Source organism: Embiotoca jacksoni, unplaced genomic scaffold (genome assembly GCF_022577435.1).
Source record: "Embiotoca jacksoni isolate LCO1_2020_lvr unplaced genomic scaffold, fEmbJac1.0.p SCAF_9, whole genome shotgun sequence".
In the NCBI taxonomy this organism is placed as follows: Eukaryota; Metazoa; Chordata; class Actinopteri; family Embiotocidae; genus Embiotoca; species Embiotoca jacksoni.
The window spans coordinates 11,065,431-11,082,585 of record NW_027185447.1 but is presented as its reverse complement, the minus strand read 5'-3'; the positions used below and the strand labels follow the sequence as shown (position 1 = coordinate 11,082,585).

The 17,155-nt window shown below is 40.6% G+C and overlaps 1 protein-coding gene across 2 annotated transcripts in view; it reads left to right on the top strand.

The window, feature by feature from the left end:
* LOC138192873 (low-density lipoprotein receptor-related protein 1-like) overlaps positions 1-17,155 on the top strand; it is an 85,224-nt gene that overhangs the window by 11,786 nt on the left and 56,283 nt on the right. For both annotated transcript variants that reach the window (XM_069140555.1, XM_069140556.1), the window contains exons 2-3: positions 200-340; positions 12,652-12,789. In XM_069140555.1, the coding sequence (XP_068996656.1) occupies positions 200-340; positions 12,652-12,789 (279 nt within the window). The remainder of the gene's footprint in view (positions 1-199; positions 341-12,651; positions 12,790-17,155) is intronic.

The following is a 17,155-nucleotide window of genomic DNA, read 5'->3' as shown; positions in this document are numbered from 1 at the left end:
GAAATTTCTTATGTAAATTCTGCACGAAAGAGAATTGTTGTTGAGAAGTGCTAAAAAAAAAGAGCTTTCATGGTGTTTCTTCAATTGGCAGCATGAGAATTACGTGTCTTTTTCAATGCGTGTGTGATTTAAAAGCATTTTCCAGTCACAGTTGCTTTTCATGATGACACATCATCTTTTCCCTGCTTTTTTTTCTCAGTTCCTATACCTGATGACCATCCCAAAACTTGCAGCTCTAAGCAGTTTGTATGTAAGGACCAGGTGACCTGCATCTCCAAAGGTTGGCGCTGCGATGGGGAAAAGGACTGTCCAGATGGCTCAGACGAATCGCCAGATATCTGTAAGTGTGCCCACATGAATAGCTACTAAAAGTGTCTCTCAGCAGGCTTGTGTCCTCAGCTCTCGTGCTCTCTCCAAGCTGTTCAGGTGGATAAGGATTATTAATGATTCTACTTGGCTTTTTTTCTTGAGATATTTTTCTTCTTTGCTAATGATGAACCTTTCAAAAAAAATAAAACTTGAATATGCTTTTTCTTGTATATATACCGTCACTGTGTTGTTCCTTTACATGTCAAAATTACTACCTCTAAATGGCTTTGAAGAGACAACAGCACAATGTTCAGACGGTTTAATTTGGGCCTGAATAAGGAGGCAGCTTATGCCCTTTCTCCAAAGGACGCTGCTCGGTTGAATTATGGCTCTTATTATGCGGCGGTGTTTGGTCTGAGTGTATGGAGATGTGTCTGCTCTTGTCTGGCCTCTTGCGGGATCTGTGCAGTCCCAGTGTCTTGTCCCAGCTGCTCACATCTGTCAGCCTCTCCGTCCATAAACTCTCCCTGGTAAAAGCCTTCCCTCTGTTTATATGCAGGCACTAATGGTGATTTTACTGTCTGTATGTGCCACACCTCACATCTGTCATGCCACAAGCATTCGCACCATAGTCTGGCACGCAGAGACAAGCAGCTGACACCCAGCATTAAGGGACTTGTTATTGTGGGAAAAACACAATCAACTATTAACACGTAGCATTAGGGACTGAAAATATGTGAGACAGCAGAGGGTAGCCAGATTTATTATTGTGCTGTGGTCATCGACGCATAGAACATAAACTGTAAGTGTTGGAACAGGAAATGTTAAAATTAGTTGATCAAGTAATCTTTTCTTTTTCTGTATGAAGTATTCATTCTTTGAATTGATTTGGTCTGAAGATGGATTGACAAACATTTTCTGATTCAGATCTAAAATTAAAAGGTGAGGCTGAAAAGAAAATATTCTGTCATCTACTTCCTCTATCACTTATATTCATAGATTAATACAGATTTTATAGTAAGAATAAAGTTGAACTCATTCTTTATAAAGTTCACAATAAATTTAGTTTATAATAAATGGCTTGAGAGTTTTTCAGAAGAGAAGAAAATCATCAATTTAGTTTTGTAAATAACAGCAATCACAGGCAATTGTAGAACTTGAGCAATTGTATTTAAGTGTGCTCCACCTAATTCAGTCAAGCAAGCCGCGGTCATTCAATTTCCACCCTTTACTGCAAAGCAATTGAACTGAATGAGTTTTCCGTGGCACCTATGCAATTTGGTTACACTGACAATGGTGTGATTCATCTTCTGCAGGGAGAGATGGAGAGCAGTGTTTTACCAAAACATCAAGATATGTTCTGCTCAATTACACACTTCCCATGGGCTCGACTCTGCCTGTCATTTTACCTTTAGTTAAGGAGCTCCTCCATTCACATTTAGTTTTTGAGGCACTCATGATAAATATCTGTTACTGCAATTAAAGCACTTTCTCCCCCGTACAGCGCCATGTGTTTGCCTAACACGTGCAGTCAAAGGCAAGGCGCCTTTTAAGTATCACAATGAAAGGCAGCCAGCCTGCGATTTTATCCGCAGCCGTATAGTTGATCCAGCCATTAAATGTGAGTAGTGTTTAGAATGGAGAGCTGCAGATAAAGCTACAGAGTGAATGGACCTGAGCCAGCATAGATGGAGACAGGAGAGTTTGGAGGAGGTTATTTAAAATCCTCCTCTGACTCAGAGAAAGGGAAAAGTATTTTTCTCTTTGTCCTAGCTTTTCAATTCAGGGGGTGAAACAGTTTGGAGGTCATTGGCCCGGTTACTCCCCAACTGGAAAGCATCATGAGAGGCAATCTGACCAGAATGCTGTAAACAAGGCTGATCTCAACTGAGCTGTCATGGAAATAGTAGATAAAAAGGCAGGCATTGATCCATCTTAAAGGGGGACTGGACTCTTGATCAACTGCAGAAGTTTTGTGTTGATGCAGTTTTTTTTATTTATTTATTTATTTTTAAGTTTCAGCTGTTATCATTCCATCCACTGCTCCTTTTTTATTTGCTGCAAAGTTTACAAAAGCAGTCAAACTTTCATTTTGAAATGTATATTGATGACAGTCACAGAATTCAAAGAAATTCCCCACTTTCTAGACGTTGGTTCCAACATGCCCCCAAACCACAGTCTAATTTGGTGTGTTAATGTCGATGGGAAATGGAGTGGTGCCTGCCACTATAATTACAACATTATCCCCAGTTCAAGTTAATTACTATGTACAGACTTGGTTTGCAAAGAGTACGCACAGAGATATCGCAAGGCAAAAACATTTCTTCCGCCTTTCCCCTTCCTCTGATCTTCTTCTGCCCCCCTTGTGGCGTGTGGACTTCTGTCCTGCAGTGGTATTGCCCACAGACTGTTTCACTGACCAATATGGAGCCTGGATTCTAACATAGATTTGTACATCATTTGAAAAGGGTGCTTGTGAAAGGCGCAAATAAGAATCTCCCTGTATTATTCTAGGCGTCCTCAAGCTCAAGTGTTGCCATGAAAACCACATAACTCCAGCTAATTTGGCTCAAGCACCAGTTTTGTTTCTTGTACTGTGAATGCCACCTGTTTTGTTTACAATGATCATGAATTCACTTGCTGTCAGAGAGGTGGGTGTTGTAAATGTGTGCCTTTGTCTGGTGTGGATCTTTGATCTACACCTCTAGTATCCATGCTGGAAGTAAGTGTACTCTTCACTATCGTACTGTCTGGAGGTCTAATTGCCTGTCATTTCCAAGCCATTCATCCAGGCTGTAATTATGTTGAAGAGCTAAAGACAGACTTCTGCCACAGTAGCAGTAGCAGTATATTGCATCTCATGAGGGGTTGACATGCTGTGGTAGTTGATGATGCCGGGAGGGGGGAGGGGGGGTCAGAGTTGTCTGTTTGCATCCTTAACCTGTCGTAAAGTTTCCGTGGCAGAGGGATCGGGCAGTTTATTTATGAATGTGCATTTTTATGGATCTGTTTGAGTTGTCCTCATAAATGGACCAGCAAGGTCTGGACAGATTGCCAGCTGCAGGGCGTCAGACCCCCAGTGTGCATCTGACTCTCTAAACCCCCAGTACACAGCCAGATAGCCATCAGCAGGCTGCCTGTACAGACTTCTCTCTGCGTGTGTGACCCTGCCATCCTCTCCCAGGGACTGCACTGGCTCCCCCTCACTGCGTGGCTTCAATTGGTTTCAGACAAGCCATCTCACCTCAATTACATACAGGCTTAGGGCTCAGGAAGTGGCTCACATGTGCCCTCGGGGCAGGAGTTTATGCTGTGTGTCCCAATGATGGTGCTCTGTGCAGGACTGCTACTTTTTTTTTTTAATGCTCCTATAGGTAAAGGTGGTATGTCGTCAGAGTTATGTCAATCTAGCACAGAGAAAGGGGTGAGGATGTTGGTGTTCTGCTTGTTTTATATAATCAAGGCTTTTTTTTTTTTTTTTTAACAGAAGCTATGCAGACAGTGTACAGATGTCCACACAGAACAGATGAGGTGGGCCAAATAGATGCTGGTTGCTGTCAGTGTTTATTAACCGAGTCTGGTTTATGTTTGTGCGCACAGCTCTCCACAAAATGTCCTTTTAAGACTACGATTTAATTAAATACCAGAAACAAAAGGAATCACATTCAGACAAACTGTAATGCCTTCTAAAGTTCTCTGTCACTCATTACTGTTTTTGCAGTTTCAGATCAGTGTCACATCAGTTAACAGTTTAGTTATTTCATTACTTTTTCAGCTCTGTGTTTCTCTGATTTTTAGTTGTGGAGAGACAGGAGAGAGTTGTAATGAGGCTTTGATGTTTAACAACGTGTTGCTAAAGGTTTTTAGTGTAATTATCCTGTCAAATATTTTACTTTTAATGTTGCTTCACCTTTCAAGGCTTCTTGGTCACAGTTTTTTCAGAATGCTATCATAAAATTAAAAAGTGCTGTGTCACAACTTTGATTCCATTTTGTAGCTCTTGTATTTTTTTGTTTTTTACAGCAACTGCTCCAACAACCACTGACTCTTTCTGCCTGTATGTCAAGTCTGTATGCAATTATGAGTCTTGCGTGAACCACATTCATTGTGGTTGAGCCAGCGAATGGGAACAGATGTTTGAATGAGCCTAGCATGTAAGCACTTTCTTCATCATGAGAAGCGCTTGCCATGAAGGAATCCTTTTCAACATCAAAAACCTTATGCAGCAATTGTCCGCCCCTAATTCTCTGTTAGACTTTTTAGCCCTCTGATTTAGCATGAAAATGTTCACAGGATGACTACCAAGCAGGGGGTGAAATGCATCTCAGTCATGCAAATACACTCCCTTTCTTTCCCTATGCAGTGTTATCCACTTTCACTCAGGGAGAGAAAATGAGCTGATAACTCAAAGTAGTTAACGCTGGTAAATAACAAGACTCTCCCTGCGCTCACTGTCAAGTTGTCATTAAAGTAGTCTCCACTGGCTTGTAGAGGTAGTGCATCAGACACACACATATTGATTTGTTTTCCTTGTTGATGCTTGAAAGTAATTTTGAGGGGATATACCTTGGAATGCAGCTTCATAATGAAACTGAAGGACCCTTTGCCTGAAGAGGCTGCAATGTAACCATAGCCAAAACTTGACCCTTGAAACCAGACACACTCTGCATCATTACATTTTCATGTTAAGCTTTCAGTAAACATATTTTTTCATGTCAGTTGTTTTCAACTGGACAGTTTGCTCCAACATACTGGAAACTTCAAATAGTTTGTAACAATATTGCCACGACACTCTGGTAAAAGTACCGCCCAACACACAACTATACCATGTCCCTTGGCCCACATACATAAACTCTGGCCAATGTCATGGTCTGTAGCCGAGCTGGTAGGGATGTCTGATGGGAAGATTGAGTTATCATCTCCATGCAGCTGCCTGAGGTGGCCGTGGGCCACACAACAAGGTTATCTGTCCATCTCTTGCCCTTGAGCCCCCTCTGGACGCTCGCCAGCCTGGTCCTTTGCCGGGCCCATCTGCCTGTCATGCCTCAGCAGCCTCCCTAAGACGACCAAGGAGAGCTGACCGCTGAGGTGGTGGGATGGGAGGCATGGAGCAATGGGGAGACGGAATGATTTGACAGAAAAAGCCTTTGTATTGGAGAAAATGAGCAGATTAGCATTTTGGGCTGAGGAGGAAAATGGAAATGGCTTTGTTAGGCTCTGATCCTCTTTCTATAGAAGCAGCTTTTTACAGTAAAGTTGGGGAGCGGGAGCTCTTTCATAGCCTATAATCAGTCATGTAGCTGTAGTCGCAGGGGGCACCAGGCAGGGGCAAGAGGGTCTGTAGTGGCAGTGGTTGACACACTGCTTCCACAGAGGAAGGAGCAGAGCCCTGTAAATCCCTCTGGTCTGTGGCCCTGAGCCCTCCTCAGCTTCACCAGCCTATCAACAGACCACGAACACGGGGCTTTCTCACGCCACGCAGACACCACTTCCCTTTCTCTGCTCCACACCCTGTCTCCTTCTCTCCATCTTTCTCTCATCTGTCCTCTTTGTCTTCCTCTCTGCTAACTGGAAAAACTCAAGTCATCTCTGTTCCCCATTACATTACATTTCACTGATGCTTTTATCCAAAGCGACTTATAACACACCGATGGTACATCATTGGGGAGCAATTTAGGGTTCAGTGTCTTGCTCAAGGACACTTAGGCATGTGGACAGGAGGAGCTGGGGATTGAACCACCAATCTTCCAATTAGTGTGCAACCCTCTCTACCGACTGAGCCACAGCCAACCTCATAACTTATGTCCAGTCTTTCCTCTTGGCTGCAGAGGTGAATTGTTTGTTTTTCTGTGTCTTTGTAAGCCACATACTTTAGTTTACTTACTTTGATGACTTGCATGCAGTGGCACTTTGATTTTAATTGAAGCTCAACACGGCACTGTCAGTCTGTGGCAACTTATTTAATGGACAAGCAGATTTATATTGCTGTTTAATGAAAGCATTTAGCTTTAAGTAACTTTAAGATCAAAACGTGTCTGGAAAATGTTTGCAGCTTGTTAAACCTGGATCAAATTAAGGTGAGGTAATTATCATGATTTTCCTGAAGATTCTGTTTGGGAGCAAAAAATGTAAAATGTCTGTAAATTTGTCCAAACTACTTGTGACCATAATTAAGTCTGTGAAAAACACTGAATGTTTTTTTTTTCTCTTTAGCTTGAAATGGCTAAATTCACTATTTATGAAAAAGTTTATTAGACAATATTGTGACATGGATACAATGTATTAACTGTCTGGGATACACTGATTATATGCAGATAAGGGGACTATGCCATTAGAGTTTACATGTGTTAAAGTTGGATAATCCATCCATTGTGAAACTTATGAATACAATTTTTTGCAGCCATTTTTTAAGCCTCCATGACTGTGTTTGATACTTAAAAGACATGTGTTGGGTGAAGTATCACTTTGGCTTTATCCTGGGCAGAATCTGGATAGTATTATAATTTCTATACAAGTGAGATTAGATACAAAAAAACACACTGTATGATGCAGTTGTTGCAATTTTTATATGTTGTGTTATGATGTGTCTTTATTGCTAAGGTTATTGTTATTCATAATCATATCATAGGATTATGGTAAGCCCAAAACTAGCTCACCACTCAGTTTGTGCACCGTGAGCTGTAGCTTCCTCAACCATGTGCTTGTTGTGCATGCTGCTGTAAAGTGTGCTTCCAGAGTGGGGAGAGTCAGCCAGTGGGCAGGCCTGCCTGTCACTCTGTACAACATATTAATTCGAACTGACAGCAGACTTTATGTGTGTCAGTCAGGGGCTGCCATGGAACCCAAAGAGCAGGAAGAAACGCAGGCTTTTATGCTCAGGACAAAAGATCGACAGGGGATCTAAATTTAAGGTCATTGCATAACTGCGGGATGGGGGATGGGGGATGGTGGGATCCAGAACTTGAGGTGTTGGAGGGAAGCACGCATTAGGAGAGAATGTCTTTCACATCACAGCTGTGATGTCTCGTGTCCGTAAGACAAACTTAGTGGAACCCACCACATCTGAGGGATAACGGTACTCTAAATTTTAAGGTGAGGCATTACCTAAAAATCTACACTGTGCTCAGGGGAGATGTGTAATATTGTCTTTGCACAAAGTCATATTTCACTCCAAAGACTGAACGCTGCAATAAGTTTCAATGAAACTGAGCATAAGTCCTGAATAATGACACAGTTTAAAATGTTTTAATCATGAAGAACTCCACTACAAATTTTTTATGTGATTCATAGAGACTCCGAAAAGTAGATTGGAAAGAGGTTTTCACAATTAAGATCCCAAAGGACACTACGAGGATATGCTAATATCACTGTTAGCTGATCACACAAATTAAGGTCATTATCCTCACTCTGCCCTCTAATAGGTGTGAGGGTTGTAATTTCCCCCTCTTTTTCTTTGTCTGTTATCCACTGCGCTGCAAGGTTCTTACATTGTTCCCACTTGCAGTCCTTTGTCTTCAAGGCTGCCAAACTCCCTCATGAATCTGTGCAATCCCAGAGTGAAGCAATATAATAATATTCTCAAAGAGTGAAAATAACAGAAAAAGTGGTAAACCACAATGTGATAGATCTTCTCGTTTGGCCTCATGTAAATCCTAGCAGTGGCATTTTTTTGTAAGTGTAGAGTGAAGAGGCGCTTTTGACTCAAGGCAAGGCCAGAGCACAGGAATTTGCTGTATTAAGTGTGATAACAAAAGCATGATTGACTTTTTCCAGACCACAAAATCATAGGAACATTCATTACATTACATTTCACTTAGCTGACGCTTTTATCCAAAGCGACTTACAATAAGTGCATTTCAACCATGAGGGTACAAAACCCAGAACAACAAGAATCAAGAAAATACAATTTCTTGAAGAAAGCCAAACTACAAAGTGCTAAAAGTAAGTGTCATTTTAAGCGCTACTAAAGTGCATTCAATTTTATTCTTTTGTTTAAACAAACAAGATCTCTGTTAGACTCTTTGCAAATGCTTAGACATGAAAAAACAATGCTTTGTAATGACAGACCACCTGATTGAAGGCAGAAATTCAATATTCCCAAGGCATGTGTGAGTGGCTCCAGTTTTCATTCGTTTGCACTCTGCATAACAGTGAAAATGATTGCTGTAATTTCTTTGGCATAGAATAATGTGAATTCATAGAAACTAGAGTTTCTGATGTGAGGTAAAGATAAGGTTAAGATAAATTTGCTGTGTTCAATGTAAACACGCTCAGCACTGATTTCACAGCGAAGGTATAAAGTAACCGAAAATTGGGGGCTTAATCTAGAATAATTGATGTTGTTTTGGAAAGTGTTTTCTGAAACCGATATTAAATGTGGATTAGTTACTTCCCAACAAAAGAGTTGACTTAGAAAAAGTTAAAGAAGATCATTTTAACCACCTGTGTCACTCCTCATTAGTGAGAGTATACAGTATGTGCCTGAAGATACTTATTCATGTTGAAAATGATGACAAAAAGCTAAATCAGAGATCAGAGTTGTAAAAGACAGCAAGACAATGGCTGCAGGAAAAATAAAGTTTCTTTCCATAAACTTTAGTGTTTAAAGCAGGGACTATATTTATGTGAAAATGGCTCAACAGCCCCATTAAAAGTACATTTTGAACATTTAGTTGTTAAGGCCTGCTGTTGTATCTATAACAACACATTATCTTAGTTCAGTGCTCACTATCTTCTCTCATTTCAAGCCACAAAGAGAATGGACAAGAGCCCTTCACTCATGAGTTGCAACTTTGTACCAGCCAACAATATTTGAGAAATGCAAATGTTAAGTGTGTACTTCCGGAACATAAATAACAACCCAGTTATTTCCTCTCTTGTACTCCTCAGCATCTAGGTTGAGGAATTGTGGTTGGGAACATGATATTTATACAATGTATACAGTCAATTACTTCTGGGATTTTTCCACATTCATTGATGTAACTTATAGCTGGTTTAGCCTGCAGATTCATGGATCTAGTTGTAAGGATCTTTCGGTTCAGAAAAGGTGCTGCAGACTTGATGGACTATTTCACATACTGTTGCATCACTGACACAACCTAAATCCCCGGTGTGACAATGAAAGGCAAATAAAAACTTGGGGGGCAGGACTTCCTGTTTGTGACAACAGGGCAGTTCTTAGCTCTAGCAGTGAAGATATCTCCTCTTCATCCTGTCTGTAACTATCATGAGGCTCATCTGTTAAAATGTTAAACATGCCTCCTTGTACACAAAAAAAGTAGAATTGTTTTTAACCAGTTGTAGCAGGTCAATCAAAGCCATCAGTTTATATGATCTGTTATAAACCAATAATCTAGCTGGAAAACCGGATTTATGATTACAAACATTTCAAACATAACAGCACAGAGAATCAGTCCCTAAAAGCACTTATTCGGTCACAGTTTTACTGTGTCGATGCTATGAAGTACTTAAAACCAGAATGGATTCTCTCTAAATACCCTTTTGGCCCAGAGTATTAATTCTGCTGAAACATTGGAGCTTGGAGAGAAACCTCTAGTTTTAGAAAACAAATTGATCACAGCTAGTTTATTTAGGAAAAGAAGAAGAGTTTGAACCACTGTAAACAAATCAGTAGCAGGACTTGACACCACCTTGTGTCGTCTCTCTGAAAGGACTGTATTTAGAGCAAAGTTGTCCAGATAACTACGACACATACTGAAACAAATCCTAGTTTGGTCCAAGGTGCCAAATGCCCATATGCACGCCATCAGCTAAGGAACAGTGCTGTATGCATGTAATGTGTGTATGCGTGACAGTTCTGCTGTAGTCTTTCCCCTAAGCTTTTCATAGTAAGACTCTGCTTTCACTGATGATGACGCAGAAAATGGCTGCTGCCAGTAAAAGGGGCTCTTATTGTAATACACTGCCAGCAACTTCCCCAAACTAGAGCAGGGGGTACAGGGTCCGTCTCCATTGTCCCTCCTGCAAAGTTATTTAATCCTCCATATTGTCCTTTCTATTTAGTTTTCCGCTGCTGGTCCCTATTCAGCTCCTGCCAAGGTATTACTGTGTTGTGGAACTCAAACAATTCTTTCTGGCGGTTGTGTATTGCTGGCAGTTGTTAGTGTGTTTCCAAAAATGTGTTCTGGCTGCTGCCTGGCCCGTGGATAGGTAGAAATGAGTGTAGGATAAGAGCTTGTTGTGGGTGTGATGGAAATTAGAGATTGGTTAGTTGTCTTTTCAGTGTCTTGGTAGCTGCAGAGCGTTGAGACCTACTTCCCGGTTTAGTTTAACAGGTATGCAGCCGCCGTGGTGGTTTATCTGTTTATCTGCTCATTCCTCAGCAGATCACATTTTAAGAAGTAGGCTCACACAATACATAGCTGCAAAGCCAGTGGGTATCATTCAGATGACTTTCTCGCTAACTTGTCTTTTATACTCCCCTGAAAAGTGTTGACAATGCTAAATCATTGGCAGGGGTTTCATTTCCAATGTACATGGCAGTTTATTCCTGGTACTGCAGTTTATGTAAAAATCCCCATGTTGACAGTTTATTGAATGTAAATCAGGCTGGCTTAGAGGCCGAGGCTGTAGGAGGGCTGCTAATATGCTAGCATCCCCCAGATGCGAGAGCTCTTCTCCTTTTCCTTAAGCCAGATGTATTAGAAGCTAATTCTCCGTTCGTATGTGGCACATTTTTCCACACAGGCTTCTGTGGTGGGATAATCATGGAAGCTCATGTCACTTTAAGGCACTTGTTTTAACTGAGTTCGATTTTATGTTCTGTGTGTGGTTACTGATCTCTTGGATGGATAGAGAGGACTCAGAGGGACTGCTTGTGGTTTTCCTCAGGGAATGCCAATATGCAGGCAAATCTTCTTTCTCCCTTGTGTAAGTTTTTATGAGTATCCACACTTTGATTAATAAGATGATATGCCTTGTAAGAATATATGTTTTTTTTTGTCTCAGACACTAAGAGAGATGTACTTTCACTTCCCTAAAAGACTTAAATAAGGTCCCACATCTCAACTGGAAATGCATGACACAAAGATAAAACACACACTATATCATGTCAAGTCAAATCAATTATACTTTCATTCCCAAATTTTATTTAGCAGGTATCACGGACTGCAAAACATAAATACAGCATGGCACCCTCTATACAGAGGCTCTCAATTCAGATAAGAATAAACTCCACATGGATGAAAGCAGAAATGAGGGTCAAATGAAATGCTGCTAAAGCTGCTTAATATTCAGAGACTGGTGACTTTGTGTATGTGAGGCTCTGAAGGAGACATCTGAAGCAGGTTTGTAGTTCAGGCTGCACATATACCCGGTACATCCTCTCAAAAGCCTCTCGCAGTACCGCACAGAACCCACAGAACTCCACACATCGTTTCCTGTGAAGGAGGTGAACTTTATTTTCTCTGCTTCGAGTGTTTTTCTAAAATGGGTCAGCAGATGTTAGAAAGAAAGAAAGAAAGAAAGGAGCGGAGGAGGAGGAAGAGGGGGAGGAGGGGGAGGAGGAGGAGGAGGAGGAGGAAGAAGAAGAAGAAGAGAAAGAAGAAAAAGAAGAAAAACAAAAAACAGCCAAGGCAAACTGTTTTCTCTGCAGTGTGGGCTGAGAGGAGAGATAGAGAGAAGAGTGGGAGAGAGTGAGGGGAAGAGACTGCATCTACTGTATGTTCTCTGGTCTGACACTGGTGAAAAATCTCTGCTTTTTCTGGACTCGAGGACGTCATGTCCTTTTCCCTCCGCACCCCTTCAGATTATGTATTTCTTTATCAGTGTTTACTTTGTTAATTTATTAATAATATTCTTCAATATGTGTCAAATGATCACATGTTTCACAATGTTCTTTAATCAGTAACTGCATGTGTGCACATATGTTATTGTGCATCGTATTTGGCTCGATGTCGCTGACAAATGCAGGAAACATTTAGTTTCTGATGTGTTAAAAAAGAACCTTTTATCCCGCAGCAGGCAGGATTTGACCTGTTGTTTGTTGTTACACTGCAGCAGCGTAGGAAAATGATGATTAAAGGATGTAGAGAAGATTGTTTTCTAAGTTGGCTTCACTTTTTTAATGTAGATTGGTGATACTGTTTGCCTTACTGAAAATAGTATACTTTCTACTCGCATCTGATTCAAGTCAGTCAGTTTAAGACATCTTTTTTTCTCTGAAAAAAAAATCTAAAAGTTTTAGGTAAGAAGCATCTACCAATATTGCATTTAAACAGTTTCATTTTACTGCTGTATGTATGTTATTTGTTGGAGTTGGACTCTGTACATATTACTTTACACTGCTGGGTTTCCTGAGATATGTTTTGCTTTGTTTTCCAGGCTCACACAACCGGGTGAACCAGTGTCCTGTCAATGAACATGGGTGCCTCGACCTGGATGTTTGTATCCATATGAGCAAACTGTGTGATGGAGTCCCTGACTGCTCAGACGGCTGGGATGAGGGGCCTCACTGCAGAGGTAATCGACACACACACACACGCACGCGCACACGCACACGTACACATTTTCTAACTTCCTTTTTCTGCAAAACACTCGCAACAGATAGCATCATCATTTTCTTTATCTTCCCTGACACGCAGAGAGTCGTGCCCTTTATTGTGGGTCAAAATTGACCAGCCAGCTTCTCCTCGTCTTCCCATCCCAGTCTATAATCTCGATCAAATAATCTCCTCTTTTTAGGCCCTTTAATGAGCTGGTGTGCTCTGGCTTTTGCCGTTACAATGGAATTTCTCTTTCTGGGGAAAAAAAGTCATTAATTTATCAATCAGCTCAGCTATGAGGCTGTTTCCCCCAATCCCTGCAGGAATAATGAGCATTCAGCCCAAATGCAGCTGAAGAAGAATTCCATCAAAACCTCTACTATTAATTAGAGACAACTGAAGAACGAAAGATGGAACATATTGGGTCCATAGTGTCTGTCTTTGTTGCTGCTGACAAAGGAGCAAACACTGGCTGCCTTCAGAGGATTGCTTCAGTGCTCAGCAAAGACAGCTCTCAGATATAGCCGTCTGAAGTTCTGCCTGCTTCATAGCTGTAACGACTCATGTTTGGCACACATTTGTGTTTTTCATTTCTGCTGTGCACAGCTTTGTGTCTATCTCTTTCCAATTTGCTATCTCAGTCCTAGAATATGAAATAACTCAATCAGATATTTACCATCAACATTAAAGTTTCAGCAGACCAGAGGCCGGTATCAAGAGTGGGTCTATAAACTTCTCAAACAGTAAGCTTATCTCTGAAAAACTGAACCAAACCTGCTATTGTTTAGTACACTATCCAAAATGGTAAATTTGAGTGTGATATGTATTGTACGAACAATTTATTGTTTGTTTGATGTCTTGCATGTCCATTTAAATGTTTAATTATTTCAGTTTATAGCTTCAAGTATTTAATTTCACAATTTCTATAATATTTGTATTTTAAGTTAAAGTGTAACATCTCTAGCTTTTATTTTTCATCATGTGCACACTACAATACACCCCTGCAAAATAGTTATCTAATTGGACCGTCCCATATAAATAATGAATCAATAAAAGTAGTTGAGTTGTTAGCTTAAAAACTTGTACTGAATGAGTCACAACATTTAAGTGTGATTAGTTTGGACCAGAAGAGCAGCAGTATTGTTGGACTGATGAAGTTGTACAGAGTGGGTGAAAGTGGTAGTATCCCACACACTGGTCATCACTGCTAGAAAAGCCTTTTATGCAACACATTGATGATGTCATTCAGTCACAATGTGCACTGCCTGTCCCTGAGGACACAAGTCCAGCTGTCCTCAGTGAAGCAGTGGTCAACACATACCAGCACTTAAACTCACCTACATGCCTGTAACGCATGCACACACTCACGTGCACAAAAACATGCACTCACACAGTCACATTCTTGCAAATACACCTAAACACACCCATTAGCCCCCTACCAACACATCAGCAGTGTGTTCAGAACTTTTGGCATTGCAAGTTATGAGGCCACCTCTTTTCAGGGAAAGGCTTTCACAAGCATCGTAGTGTTTGCTTGTACAAACTGCCGGGTTGTGCAAGTATACCTGGACGCTGATGTCTGAAAGCTCACTTTGTCAGTCCGTGTGTCTCAGTAATTCTGCCAAAGTTATTGACAAGAGCAGTGAGGAAGAGGAGTGTTGCAAGTATAGATCAAGCAGGGATTTGATCTGGCTGAAATAAATTTCCTCCTGTTTTTTCATAGTGTGGCAAGGTTTGGGATTAATTAGTGTGCTTTGTGTATGTAAGGAATGATAGTAGGGATTAACCAGGTGGACACAGGGGTGCTGTGATGGGCAGTGAGGTTGATACTGCCAATGCAGTTACGAGGTTCAGTCATAGCATTTCATCTGACACTTGTCTCTTCACAAAAGTGAAAGTAAATAAAGTTAGAACAAATATACATGCGTAAATTTCAATGTTGAAGGCCCTTAAAATGTCATCCCACATTATTTTACTATGTTCACCCAATATCAGAACAATTCCCATCAAGATCACTTTAGAAAATTGTGCTCTGTGTGGGCTCCTCTCAGCTCTTGATTAAAAGACAATAATGTTTTGTATCATCTCCATACACTAGCTCAGAATTGAACATAAAAAACAAATCCAAATCCAATGGCAGTTGTGGAGTTGTTTGCTTTTCGCCACTGACATGTTACTGTTGGTCCAACCCTTTATGTTCAAACCCATTTTTGATTGTTAATGTTGTTAATGAAAACAATATTTTTCATATACAATATTTTTTCCTTTAACGTTATTGCCTCAGAAAAACTTGAGATTTGACCTTAGAAGGGTTTCAGCCTTGGTGCCTTGCTCAAGAACATTTAAAAACACAAAATTTAGTTCAGGTCTATATTTAAAAGGTCTTTTTTAACTAAATGTAGCCTTTATAGACAGTTGGCTGTAATGATGCTTTTTCTGTCATATGGCTGACAGTTGTGTGTCCTCATTGATCTGCTGGCCTGCATTTGTCCTTCCTCTTTCATTTTGTGGCTGATGAGGCCTCTCCTGGGCGACAAGGCCTTAAACCTGCCTCCCTCAGAAGTGACTGATTGATAGGGGAGAAAAATGGGGTCAAATGGCAGTGCTCTTCAGAGCCTCTCTCTTTTCCTTGATGCCTCAAAGGGAACCCTGATTATTGTAGTGGCCTGATGCCATTGTATATGCACAGGCTTTCATTGTCCTTCATGTCCCACTAACTGTGAAATGAGAATCGGTCATAGGCTACTTGAGGCTGCCTGTGAAAAGACCACATTATTATCTTTTTTCATGAGTGGATCTTGACCTTAATGAGTTTATTGGCTGCAGTTGGCAGAGGTTTCTTGTATGATAAGACCTGCTTTATTGCCAGTCTTTGCCCATCACTATATTTAGAGGCACTACACTGTTGTAAACTTCTTAAATCATAATGCACCGCAGATTGAGTATCTGAGTATTGATTTTATTCAGCATGTTCCACTGCCATGCGTGTTTGGGAATGTTTTGTGTGTACTTTGTGAGTCTATTTGTACGTTTGTGTTTGAGTATTTGTGTAAGTTTAGATTCAGGCATCTGGGCAGCATGCTGCCTCTGTTTGAGAGTAAGCTAGTTACTGTTTGCTCATTACTCAAGCCGCTGCCCTGTGTGTGTTTGCAAATGGTTACTTTGCCCTCTGATTGATTGATCGTGAATCCTGCAAACAACTGCCAATGAAGATACTTCATGCTCACAATTGTTCCTTTACACATTCACACAATGCATATCCATAAAAAATTACTCAAAATATATAGTATAGACACACATAGACTGTATACAATGCAAATATATTGCGGTTTCTATTGAAACGACCTGGTTAGAGAACATTTTCTGGAGAAAAAGTGTGAAGACTGGCAGCTCATGCATTTGAATTAAAGTACATGCTTCAGTTATTTTGGGAATACATATTCTAAATAGAAAGAAATAATTTGATGGCAACATGTAGGAAAACGGTAGGCCTCTGTCAGCTGCATGTAGAGGGCAAAAGCTTGTGCAAACTTGTCTCTAGACAGTGAGAGCACAAAGGTAGGAATGTCCTGTGAACTGACTCTCTCTTTAAAATGTCACATGCTTGATTAGCTTGTTTATACAGTTAGTATTTTGTTCAACTTTTTCTTTCAGTTACAGATACTGGATGGAAAAATGGAGAGAGAAGCTTTATTAAGTTTAGATATTTAGTAAGAAAATGGATTTGTTTTCAAGCCAGGTGATTGATAGATGAGATGATCTTTTTAAGAAGTTATGAAAGCACTCAGTTGTGACAGTTTTGTATAACTATGTTCGTGACTCCCAACACTTATGGCCTCTGCCTCATTCAACCTGTGTCCCATTATTGGATTTTAGAGGAAAATGTCAACTTTTCATTAATTTCCTCATAGACTAGCAATTCTTCCCTTCTTTACTTCTCCTTCACCTCTCCTAATATTGCAGTTCTGTTCTTGATATTCACCCTATTTTCTCTTGTTGTGTGCGTATTTAATTTTGTGTGTTTTGGTAATTCCCTTAGAAATCTGGCATTTCAGTGGCAACCTCTCCTGTAGAAGTGTGAAGAGCCCACTATAAGGCAAACTGTCAGAATACACATATCAACAGGGTCTTGTTGCAGCCTCAGAAAGATGCGAGTGTAACTTGTGCTGTCATTACCATACATGCTTCATATTTTCAGTGTGCTATCCTGAGTCATTGATGTGTGTTGTCTGTCATGTGTGCACACACACGTCTTGTGACATAAAGACTGTTTCTGTGGTTTGGAAATTCTGATGAACCTCAGGAAACAGCCTTATACTTTCTCTCCCTGCTTCCCTTAAAGA